This window comes from Culicoides brevitarsis, chromosome 2 (assembly GCF_036172545.1).
Source record: "Culicoides brevitarsis isolate CSIRO-B50_1 chromosome 2, AGI_CSIRO_Cbre_v1, whole genome shotgun sequence".
In the NCBI taxonomy this organism is placed as follows: Eukaryota; Metazoa; Arthropoda; class Insecta; order Diptera; family Ceratopogonidae; genus Culicoides; species Culicoides brevitarsis.
The window spans coordinates 5,931,950-5,945,675 of NC_087086.1; the positions used below are offsets into that span (position 1 = coordinate 5,931,950).

At 24.9% G+C, this 13,726-nt stretch overlaps 1 protein-coding gene across 1 annotated transcript in view; it reads right to left on the minus strand.

Moving 5' to 3' along the window:
• LOC134828339 (voltage-dependent L-type calcium channel subunit beta-1) overlaps positions 1-12,402 on the minus strand; it is a 53,664-nt gene extending 41,262 nt beyond the window's left edge. Inside the window, exon 1 of the mRNA XM_063841272.1 lies at positions 12,266-12,402. Coding sequence (XP_063697342.1) covers positions 12,266-12,358 — 93 coding nt within the window. The 5' untranslated portion in view covers positions 12,359-12,402. The remainder of the gene's footprint in view (positions 1-12,265) is intronic.
• Positions 12,403-13,726: the final 1,324 nt, after the last annotated feature.

The following is a 13,726-nucleotide window of genomic DNA, read 5'->3' on the forward strand; positions in this document are numbered from 1 at the left end:
TACGACATTGTTGCATTAAAATAATATAAAAAAATACAGGACAACGACGTACGGTTAAAAAATTAATATAATAAAAAAAAGTAAATAAATTTCTAGGAAATCGAAAAATTTTGTCTGGCATAAGAAGACGAAAAAGATTGCATTCACACAGAGTACATGGCTCGTACAAAAAATAAATCGAGAATCAGGTATTTTTGTTTCTTGGTTGTATATAAAATAATAAAATAAAAATCATTTGAGTGCATACAACACGGACACTTGTGTAAAAACTACTTATGATTTGACAAGGGTCGTCTCTTATACGTTATTGCTCATTTACTGTTCTGATACACTTCTTGCCTTTTGGAATAATAACATGGAAGGTGAATTAAAGTAAAATCTAAAAAAAAATCTTTGATAAATAAATTGTTTTTTAACACATTCTGTATAGATACTCCTCATACACGTACAGCACAGAGGTACGTGTGTACGTGGAACATTAGCAAAGAAGAGTCCTGACTTTAAAAGTCAGAAAATAAATACGAAATGTATGTGACTGGGATTGAATGTTGTACAAGAAAAGAAGAATCAAGCTGCTTAGGTAAAAATATTTGGTTTAAATTGGGTTTAAAAGAACAAAAGAGACGATAATGGAACATGAATTGTCGAGAAATAAAATAATTTCTCTCTTGTCACAGGAGATGCTTTGAGGAGTTTCAAAGGACGAGACAATGTAATCCTGCTGTGAGAGTAATTTGTGTTAATCCTACTGGACTTGACTTTTATGCAATATTTAAAAATTCAATTCCCTTTTCCGTAAATAGTCGCAAATTACAGCAAAACCATCATGGTTAGACAAACAACAAAACACTTGCTAAACTCATTAAATTTTATGTCGTTTGCCATCAAAACATGTTCTAATGGAATAATCGTATTAACCTGCCACACATGTTTCTCTGTAGCCTCGTCTATATAGTTTTGGCATCTTCTGCAACAACATGGCAGACAAATAAAATGTTTATTTAGGACACAACTTGAAGTAACCAAGTTTATCCTTTTTAAGATATTTTCCTCTGCAATTTCTTTGCATAGTGCAGCAAATTCTTTGAACGAAAGAATTTAGTATTAGAAATGCATGAAATTCTCCTGTGAAGTGAATGAATCTTATTTGCATCTTTTCCCATATTTTTACATATCAAATGAAATTTATTGTTGTAGGTTTTTGTTAGTACGATGCGGCAACTAATAACGAAAAAGATAAGGAAATTAATGTTGCATGAAATGGCTCTTTTTGTTTTTTGTGGGTCCAAGTAAAAGTAACTGTGAAATAAGTGCTCTAAAAGTGTTTTTGTATTGTTTTATAACAACTCACATATGACTGCGAGATGAATTTAGACAATACACCTACTCATTATTTTGATATATAAAAATCGGGTGAGTATAATAATTCACTTTGCGCGATGCCTTTATTTGTTTTATTGTTTTTATTTAGTTGTTGTTGTTGTTATGTCAGGAAATTGTTTAGGGAATATTTTAAAATAATTTTTTATTGGCAATAATTACCTTATTGTTTTCGTTTGGTGATGGGTTTAGTTTCGATGATGTTCATAAGAGTTGAAATTTTTTTAATTTTTTTTTATTTTCAGGCGTTTCAGAAAATTGAAATATTTTTTTCTCAAGGTAAGTTTTTAATTTTTTAAGTTTTTTGATTTTTCTAATTTGAATACTTAAAAACTTCAAAACAATTTTTATTTTTTTTTTTTTATTTTCAGATATTTTAAAAATTTTTTATATTTTTTATTTTTAGGTTTCACAAGGATGGTAAGTTTTTAATATTTTTTAATCATTCTAATTTGTATACTAAAAAACAATTTAATTTTTTTTTATTTTCTTTTTAAAAGAAGAAAAGAGGAGAAATTAATAAGGGGTTTTCACTCAAAATATTCATAATGAAAGCTGCAGCTCCATAATTCATCAAAAAAATGTTACAGTACAATGTTCTTACTCAATCCAAAGTTGATTGCTTATGACAAATGAACAATCCAGAAAAACGTACCAAAATCTACAAAATTTCAACAGAATTTACAAGTTCCTGTCCTTTCGCGTTTGGACAAAGACTATTTTTAATATATTATATAAAGGAACTACCAAGCAACTAAATATCAGACATCTAAAAAGGAACAAGTCGCTGTCACATTTGAACAAACCAAATATTTCAGCTAAACTTAGACTATAAACTGCAAAGTAAAGATTCAATGAACAAGGAAATAATTTTAATTCATCATTCAAAAAAAAAATTCTGCTATGTTATACTATATTAAAGCATATAAAAAGTTAAGATGGCACAAAAGTAAGAAATTGCAACGAGAATCAGAAAATATTCAGTATACTGCATCTTAAAAGTTTTTTCTTGAATGTGACTTTAATAAGCTTTTATCAACAGTTTAAAGTTTTTTGTAGATTTAACATTTCACGCTAATTCAAAAATATTTTTAAAAAATTCTAATTAGTATACGACAATTGCTAATTCAATTTTCAAAAAACAACCAAAATAAAAGTAATAACATAAAAATCCATAAAATTAAAAATAATTATCTGTCCTATGTAAATAATTTTTCAAGTAAAACTAGAAACAAAATAATAATGCTTCGGCATAACAATAATGGACATGAATAAATTAAAACCGAAAAAATTATTTTAAAACAAAATGGAACAAAACTTTATTACCCACACACACAATTCCCTCGGTGAGAGAGATGATCGCCCCGTTGATCAACATTGCTCACAGTGAACGTTAGTAGTCATTTATTATTACTACAACATTGATCTTCTCCCATTCCATTCAATTTTTCAGCTAAACGCGCGAAGAGAATGTTCGTTCCATGCCCGAGAAAGTATGTAATTATTGTTGTCTAAAATTCGACAATGGACAACAACAACTCGAAATGATGTCCCTCATAAAATGTAAATAAAACAAAACATTAGCATAGTAATTATTGCGCTGCTATTATATCGCGCAGCAGTTAGATAAAAATTCATTTATTTTAAGTGCTCACTAATGTAGAAAAAAGGTTTTTTTTTCTCGGTTTCAAAATAATGAAGGTTTAAGTAATGATATATTAACTTTTTTACTTTAACGAACAAAAAAATGAACCAAAGGAAGTTTTTACCTCTTTTTGAACGCGTGTCGATACTAATGAACAATTTCATGCTTGTTTGATCAAGACAATTGCTCACTTTACTTCGTTTTTTAATTGAAAAAGTAAACTGCGACTTTTTTGGGTGGCATGGCGCCTCATAGTGAAAAATTAAAAAAAAAAATGATGAATGAACGCCTCTTCAAATCTTCTTAGCGTCAATCTACTTAAGTACGAATGACAGATCGCTCATTAATACAACAAATAATGAAAATCATCACTAATTTTTCAACCTGTTTGTTGTCTATACGCTTCAAAAAGGTGCGTAAAGCAGTGACGACAGACTCGGATACGGGAGGTACATTTATCGTTAATTTATGAAGGGAATTTTTAAAAAATATTTTTTTTTTTGACGAGAGATTGAGATGTGATGAGCAGTAGAGAAAAAAGGTCACGATCTTGACAGAGGGTAGTCTTGTGTTTGTCTAGTTTTTATAGATAGACAGACAGCAAAAAAGGTGAAAAAGTGAATGAACCTTAATTCAGTCAATTTTTTTGAAGTATTTTTGGATATTTTAATAAAAATTACATTAACACGTAATTTTTTTATTCACGTAATTCTTACTAATTAAAATCTAATTTTCACTTTTAACTAGATTTGTATCTATGATTTATATCCTATTGTTACTTTTGTTACGAAAATACTTGCAAACTTCCATAAAAGTCACTTTCACAATTATTTTAAAGGTCACTTCACTTTTTTTTTATACCTTTTTCTGCTACAAATAATCCGTCTGGCTCGCATCATTTCCCTTCAATGTTGTCTCGCGATATTTTTAACTGCATCAAAGTGATGCGATATGACTCAGACATGTACAAAAAAAAAGCGTCTAAGCAACGAATAATTCACGTTTCAATTAATAAATTCTCATTTTTACAATAAAATGAACTTCCGAGAATTCAAATTAAAACCACAGACAGTTTCGTACGTTGTAAGATTATTTCGCGACTCTCTTTTCATGTGAGTTATTATTCGAAAAAAAAAACTTTGGTTCAGGTCAAATTTTCGGTAAGCGAACAAGAATAAACAGACTGAATGATTAATGCTCGCAAGCTCTTTTCTAAGCAATTGTTTGTTAAATTGACGATAATAATTGTTTAATTTTTTGCTGCATACCGAAAAAAAAAATTAAATGATCAATTTAAGTTTTTAATTTTAAGAAGGTTGAAATTCACTACAAACAAAAATTTACAAAAAAAAAAAAATAAATTACTTTTGGTTATTATTCACATTATTAATCGCGTGATAAACTTATTCAACCATAATAATAATTTACATGTCATTTCGTTTACGCTCACATTATCGTCTAATTTTTCATTCTATTTATTTATTTATTACTTTTTGTGTTGTTGTGTGCCTGAATCATGCTACCAAACATTTTTTTCGTCGTCGTCGAAAGGTAGAGAGTAATTGCTTGGATTGTCTTGTCTGTCAAAGAGGGTCAAATATCTAACGAATATTCAGAGATTCTTACCATATGTGGTTTTTAATCAATTTTATCGTATTTGGAATTTTATTTGAGCAAAAATATTTTTTTTCTTTCAAAATTTTCATAATTTTTTAAAAATAAATTATTTTTATCATAATAATTTTATTTTTAAAAATAAAAAAAAATTAATAAAAATTTTAAATTTTAATAATGAATAATTTTTTAAAATTTTTAATAATTTTTAAAATACATTTTATCATTTTTTTCATAAATTTTTGAATTTAGCATTTAAAAAAAAAATAAAAAAAAAAATAAAAATTTAAAATTTTAATTTTTTTTGTAAATTTTAATTTCAAAATGTAAAAAAATTTTATTTTTTACAATTTTTGTTTATAACAAAAAATAATTTAAAATGTCAAAAAATTATTTAATATGTCAAAAAACTTTATAAATATATTAAAATTGATACTTAAATTAATTAAATTTTATTAAATTAAATTTATTTATTAATTAAATTTAATTAAATTATTTAAATTTTATATAAAAATGTTTTTTTTTCTAATTTATTTATTTTTTCTAATTTTTTTCTTATTTATTTATTTTCTTAAAAAAAATCATTTAATTTTTTTATGAGAAAAAATTATTTAAAAAAAAATTTTTTTTTTTACAATTAAAAATGAAAATATTAAACAAAATAAAATCTTATAAATATTTTTGTAATATTTCAATAATTTGTAAAGGCTCGAAAATTCTCTAATGAGTCAAAATTAAGATAAATTAGTTTTATTAATTTTTCATAAAAAAGTAAAAAAAAAATAAATCTTATAATTGCTTGCCACGTTTTTTCTGTTATTGACCTTCGATCACACGTCATGCCATTAAAAAAGCCAAAACTCTTAAAAAGTATCAAATCTATAAAGAAATAATTTACATATTGCTCATTTTCTATACCACAACAGCAATAGATGACCATCTTTTATACTTTAAGTCACCATCATTATTGTGATTTGGTATTTTTAATAAGAAACGAATAATAATATTTTTATTATCTATCGTAATTTATTTATTTTTTCTGATTTTTTCACGGCTATATTCTTAGTTTTTTTTTTTGTTGTATATTTATTATCATCACAATAATAATGATAGATTTTTATAAATTTAATTTTTATTACACCTGAGATTTTTTTTTACATAAATCCAATAATGGGTTTGGTCATTTTTTTATTTCTTCAGTTATAAAAAATCTCGTTTTCTAATTTTTTTTAAGGTAAATAATTTTAATTTTTTATTTAAAGGCAATGATTAGTTTATGACTTTTTTTCTTTCATTAATTGAGCGCCACAAATAGACAAAAAAATAAAATAATTTCGTGGGTGCTATAAAATTATTCAAAAAAATTTCTTTAACTCATTAACTAACGAGCAACAATAAGTAATAAAATATGCTCGTCACTCACACAGATATTTTGTTACTTTTACCGAAAAAAAAAATAAAAATATAAAAAATACACAAGATTGTATATTTTATGAATTCAATTAACAATCGAGAGCCAAAGCCACAAGGCAATTATATTGCTAAATCCTGTATCACGATGAGGTCAATTAACCACACATAATACGACGAACGGCGATAGTTGTTGTTGTAGTCTAAAATAATATTCAAATTACATTTTTTATCTATGAAAATTTACGGTATTTTTTTTTTCGTCAAATAACTGCCATCACCTTGTATCTTCTTCTGTTGCTTCTTCAAAAAAAAAAAACTTTCAAAAATAATGTTTTAATGGCGAGTGTGAATGTTTTCGAAAAAGTAACTAACTAATCATGTCCGCGTATATCATAAAAGTATTAGAAAAGTATTCGTACGGCATTTTTTATAATCTACGGTAATTTATCTATTTCTTATATATTTATTATTGTTTTGTATATTTGTTCGTAATTTATGTAAATAATCATATAAATTTTTTTTTCGTCGACTCGTAAGCTTTAATAAAATGTCATGCCGTATAAAAATCTGTTGAAAAAGCGAAAAAAGAGGATGGTACACACCACACAATTAAATTACGACTTTTTTTTTGGTTTAGATTCAGGTATTTTTTGTAGTTGATATAAAAAAAAAGCTAACACACGTATGATGGTAAGAGTGGACAATCAACATGATCATCATCATAATAATAATAAGAGAAGAGAGGAAAAAAATATAAGAAAAAAATGATGTCAAAACATTAAAATTTGTTTGTTGGTCATTTACATATTATACCCATTTAGAGACATTATATCGGCGATTGTGATTGTATCACTTTGAACGTATTTAGAGACCAGCACAGCATCGCAGCGTTTCAAGTAAACGACAAATCTAACATTATTTTTGAAGGTATTTAACATTTTTTTGTGAGTGTTACTTTGAGATGAGGTTGGACAATTTTATTTTATTTTTTTTTTATAAAAAATATTAAACATTAATTTAAGAAAAAATATTTTTTTTAAATTTATTTTAATTCTTTGCAAGTTAAAAAATTTATATGATAAAAAAAATAAATATTAAAAATATTTTTAAGTTAATACCAAAAATAAATTGCCATTAATTAATATATATTTTTTTCAAATTTTTTAAAATAATTATTTTTCATAAATATTTTATTTTATTTTTAAAAAAATATTTTTTTAATAATTTTAATAATATTTTTTTTTTTTATATTTTTTGCAATTTTATTTATTTTTATTTTTAAAATTTTCATTTTTTATTTAAAATTTTTTTTTTTCCAAAAATTTTTTTTTATTAATTAATTTTTTTTTTATTAATAATTAATAAATTATTTATTTATTTTTTTTTTAATTTTTTTTATTAAAATTTTCAATTTTTTATTCATTAATTTTTATTAATAATTTATTTTATTTTTTTTAATTTATTTTTATTTTATTTTATTTTTATTTTTTTTTAATAATTTGTTATATAAATTTAAATTTTTATCAATTAAAATAAAAATAAAAAATTTTAAGTTAATTTTTTTTCAATTTTATTTATTTAATTTTCTTTAATTTTTTTTTTTATATAAATTTTTAAATAATTTAAAATTTTTCATTAATTAAAGTAAATTCTAAAAATTTTAATTTGATTTTTAATAATTAAATCAATTTTAAAAAAATGTTCATCCTACTTTATAAGATCCGCGTGTATGTAAAACAATATATCTCATCCAACAAATAAAAAAAAATCCAAAATAAAACGAGTAACTGAGAATGTCTCATTGGTACACGAGCAAAGAAATAAATAAATACAAACCACATGAAATGAAGAAGCAACCATATTTTCTATTTAAAAAATAAATTTTATCTCTTTTTATACATAAATTTGTTATTTATATTTTTTCGGTGATACGCGACCAACAAAAAAAAACTATTTAATGCCATCTTCTCTTTATTTCTCTCTCTTTAGTTTCAACAAACATCAATAAAAAATTCAAAAATATTTTTTTCTTCTTACGCGCAAATGGACATTATTGAATCGATTAAATTTTCTGTACGTATATTGGGGACTAATAAAAAGAATAATGTTTTCACGGTATCAAATCAAGTATTTTTTATAATACATAAAAATAGGTAAAAAAAACTTGTTTTTTGTTGAGAAAAAAAAATAAATAAATTTTTTATACATTTTTGTTTGTCGATTATCTTTGACTTTGAGACACAAAGTAATTCGAGTTGGATGTTGGACTCTTGCTTGTGTTGAAATGAAATTTAGATTAGAAATATTTTTTTTTTTTTGGTTTGAGAATTTATTACCGAGTGTACTTTTACCAAAAAAAAAAAACTGTGAGAATTTTTTTTTATATTTTTTTGGGATGGGCTTTCAACTTTCAATTCATTTTTTTAATAAAAAAAATAATAAAATTGAATTATTCAAAATATTAATTAATTATTTTAAATATTTATTTTTAATATTTTTTATTTATTTAAAAATTCGAAAAAATCAAACTTTTACTCATTGCTAATTTTTTACCTCAAAATCATAAAAAAAAACTCATTTACGCAACAAACAAGTTAACATCAAACATTTTTGCGATACTATTAATTTTTCGATAAATTTGGTATCAATATGTTTCTTTTTTTTATGAACCTTGAGAAATGTTTTTGTGTTTAACTTAAAAAAAATAAAAGCAGATTTCATTAATTACATTATAAATATTTATGAGATTTTACTAAAAATTGTCTACAAATTTTTTTTTTATATATAATTTCAGCTTAATTTGTCAAAAAAAGCCAAAAATAACGGAAAATCATCAAGATGAAAAAAAATCATGTAACAATTGGACTCTATACAAAAATGGTAAAAAGTAATATTTTTATTTTATCGATTTTTTGCCATTATTCATCATAGCATCGACATGACCGCCATGATACAAAATAGTTTTCAAATATATACAATAAAAAGTAATAATAATCATCAAAGTGAATAGTGATGATGTGATTGGTGAATATTACTCAAGCGTTAAATGAATTTAACACAAACAACAGCAATGATCGAAGAAACGAAATAAATAAAATATAAAAAAAAACTTGAAAAAAATTATTTATGTAAATTAACGCAAACAACCAACAAACAGCAATTCACTTTGTGCCAAATGTTATTTATTACCCATTTTTTCGTTTGGAATATTTGTTGTTACCTCACTAATATTTAACATTCAAGCTCTAAAAAGGTATGTACACATAAAAATACGTAAGTAACCGAATAAAAAAAAACACATCGCGAACATCATTAAAATCTAAGTGGTACAAAATTTTAACCAATCCGCATACGTTGCTTGTCGTTTTTTTTTGTTTAATTTACTTGTGCGTTTTGAACACAAATTTGTGTTATTTATATTTTTACCTTTCATGAATATCAAATGAAATGAATTTTTTCAGCAGAAAATGGCAACCAAAAAAATGCAACTATGTCATCATATAAAAATTTTATAATTTTTTTTTCTAATATAATAAAAATTATTTTTCAGGTATTTATCCACATCTCACAGATGTCAGACAAATAAATTCTGGAACATGATCGCTCATAAATATAAGTAAAAATAAGTCGTAATAATAGTTCCTTTTTTTCAAAAAAAAGAAGAATTTTTGTGAAGAATTAATTGCCGCTCACAGTACACCTTCATTGCATTTAATTTTACGCACAGGTAATAAAAAAAAATTTCGGTCGATACTTTTAATTTCTATTCGATTCTTGTAAGAGGGTGTTGTATAATAATCTCTTCGAAATTGGTTCGAGGTAAAGATTTATGACTCACAAAGTATTCGTTTTGGTAATACTTTTATTGGAATTACGATAATTTTTAGTGCTTTTAAAACATATGTTAGATTAAAATTTTTATTTTTTTTAATTGCTACATAAGTTACTTTTTTTTTTGATTTACAGCTTCAAAAAATTTCAGTCTAGCCAAGGAAGGAGAATAGAGCGACCTCCTGACAAGCCACAAAGTCGTGTGAAAGGCAATTAGTCTCTGGTATTCAATACAGCTCATCAATTCAATTATTATTGTTTCGATCGGAAAATAATAAGCCACTTACGAACAAAGAAGCAACAGAAGAGGGAACAAAAGCGCGCGGCATTGTGTGGTTAGTGCTCAGTGTATTTGTTTTAAAACAGAAGTAATGTTGATTAATTGTTTTAAAGAGAATGTAAATTGTTATCGTTGTTTGTTTTATTGTCGAGCTGTCTATACTAGTTGTAGCTGTGATTTCTTCTGTTGATGACGAGACTTTAAAGAGAAGCGAAAAAATTGTAGTAATTGTTTGGATGAAACTTGATCTCGGTTAAAGTCGAATCTTCATGAGCGCTTTTTATATTTTTACAAAAATTAGCGGATAGTTGAGAGCTTAAGGGTTGAGAGTAAAATTTTAGGTAAGTATCATTTTAGGTCTAATATAAAATTTTCCTCTTCTTTTCAGGTTGAAGAATACTCAAATAATACAAAAAAGAACTATAAACCATATGCAGAAGAATCGAATTGAAATGCATCAACATTGAACAGAAAAGTTATAAGTCGTAAGAGCTCATTAAACGAGTTTCCAAGCACAATTCTGCCTGTTCACAGTTTTGTTGTTCCAATAATACAAAATTCAAGAAAAATAGACGTATATTTGTAACATCGCCAACCTTGGATTAACTAGCAAAACATAAAGTCCCTAAATGTCAGAGTATCCGAAATACTTCATTTTGCTTGGTTCTACTTCTATAATGCTCTACCTCATTCTTAACATATTGCAAAGAGACTCTCAAGCTATGAGATATGTTACTTTCACTGCCAAGTCTGACACAAGCTTAAGAAAAATTTAAAAAATGAATACTAATTATTTTATGAGGTACATGAAATTATCAGGGCAGTACTTGAAATAAAATTTAGAGAAGGGTTTAAGTTTAGATACAAATTATTTTTTTTAAATCCATTATGAAAATTTTAAATACAACTATACGTTTGAACAATCTTTAAATTTATCGTTTTCTAAACGAAATTTGAAAAATATTTTTTAATGCAACTCATTCAATGAGTAACGGACAGACAAATCCAAAACCCATAACCTCCAATTTTTTATTTTGAATCATTAACCAAAGATGACTCAAAACAATAATTTCAATTTTTTGTTATCTATGTCTCGTTTTTCTTTTGGTCAGCATATATGACCAACTCACTTCTCTTTTTTTCCTCTTTATACATTAACATATTAACATTCTTCGTAATAATAAAGAGCAATACAATAAATGAATGTGCGTCAGTAAAAATTTCGTTAAGTTGAGTAATGTACTAATAATAAGTGAGTGTGAGTACATTATTATTAAAGATTAATCATCATCTGCATGAATAAATAAAATTTTTAAACAATATTCCATTCTCTGCTTTTTTGCTCGACGATCAATTAAATACGGAGAAACGCAATTAAGAATAAAATAAAACAAATGCGATAAAAGGATTAAATTGGATCAATGGAATTCGTTTTAAATATTGTTTTAATCGTCACTGAACAAAAGTTTAAAGTTCTGAGCTTGAACTTTAATCGTGAGGTAAAAATTTTAAAAACAAAAAAAATGTAATTGGCTCTCATGAAATAAAATAAAAAAAACTATCCGTCAGTCGATACCCTCATCTATGAAGTGCAGAGGCAAGTAATAATTAAATTTAAAGGTTTTCAAAATAAATTCAAATACCGTATTACTTAGCGAGTAATAATAAACCAACTACCTATAGTAGCAGTAAAAAAAAAGTATTAAAAGCAAAAACAAACGCATTAATAATAATAATAATCACACTGACGAAAAAAGAAATAGAGGATGATGACTTTTTTATTTGAAACGATCCGATTACTCAATGAATGAACACAAATAAAATGTTACAAAAATTATACTGGTTGCCCATCATTCAATTTTTTTGTTTCGTGTAATTGTCTCTCGAGCCAGAAAAAAAAGTGAGTAATAAAAAAAACTTGTTACTCATTACTTACGCTATAAAAATAAATGGATTGTCAGATTTTTTTTTCGACGTAGCTTCAATGGTAAATATGTAGTAATTGTCGGTATCGAACATCAACAAAAAATCGTGATCGATCGTGTAAATGGTTTTTATTTGTTTTTTATTATTAATTTTTTTTATTGACTATGAGAACTTACCTGGAGTGGGAGAGCTTCCTCAAAACCGTCGGGGAACTCGGTATGAATTGCATCCAAATGTGACAAAGAGTTCTGTAAGTGCCCTCTGTTCATCCCAGCATTTATTTACATTTGTGTCAATTTTTATTTTTTTTATTAATTATTAATTTTATCTTAAATTTTAGTCTTTTCTATTTTTTTTTCTATATTTTTGATATCACACGTACATTTTTCCACAACGATTGGATCGTATATTGATACATTTTTATTTGATCATCTTCTGACCTAGATAGAAACCATAATAATAATTAGAAATTTTTTAATTATAAATCGGATTTTCAAACTTTTTTTTTCATCATTAAAAAAGGAGGAAACACTTGGATGATGATTTATAATTAACATTGTATCCGATCTCATATCTTTTATTATTATATCGATGACACTTTTCTTTCTTTTCCTTTTCCTTTATATTCACATTTTCACACTTTTCGCCTGCCTTGTAGGACAGCGGCTTTAGATTGCATTACGTATCGATTTTCTTTGATGTCTAATTGTGTGGATGATATTAATACGAAGCAAGCCATATTACGGAGAATGGAGCGAGATAACTTTTATTATCCTTCATATCGACGTTTTTTTCCCTGGGCACCTTTACATACAATATGAGCTATTCATAAAATGCGATGTAGTTTGATTGGCTTTGACTAAACAAACAAGGCAACTCGATATTTTTGTTTTGTTTGCTCATGTTACGTTTAGTAGTGCGGTGAGTTAAGTTTATCTTTGGGAATTGATTTTTTTTTATTAAAGGAAGTTTTCGTCGAAAAGTTTTAAGTTTAATATAACTAATTTGATGAAAAGTTAAATTTTTTGTTTGAATTAGCTAAAGGGCGAATTTCAAATTTTTATCGGTAATTTTTTTGAATTGACATTTACGAACTGAAAATTTCAAGGTAAGATTATTTTACACTTTTTTGTTAACAAATTTAAATTTTTTCAGAAGAAAAGAATTATTTCAATTTCCTGACTTAAATTTGTTTCAATTAATAATTTAGTTTGAATTAGCAGAATAGCGAATTTCAAATTTAAACGGTAATTTTTTGAATTGACATTTACGAATTTTAAAATTAAAAATTTGAAAGGTAAGTTTTTGTTACTAATTATTTTAAATTTTTAATATTTTTTTAAAATCATTTTCAGAAGAAAAAAAATCAATTTCCTGAACAAAAATTTGATAAAAAAGGTAAGTTTGATAACTTTTTCTATTTTCCAATTAATTCAAACCAAGCAAAAATTTACAATTTTAAAATTTTTCGAAAAAAGTATTTTTTAAAATTTTTCAAATAAACTGAAAAATTTTTAAAATTATTTTTTTCGAAAAAAAAAATATTTATAAGCCCATTTCCATCCTCAGACAATAATTTCCCTTTACTTCATGTCTGTCTTATCTCATTTTATGTCAAGTCAATTATTTGAATCCCG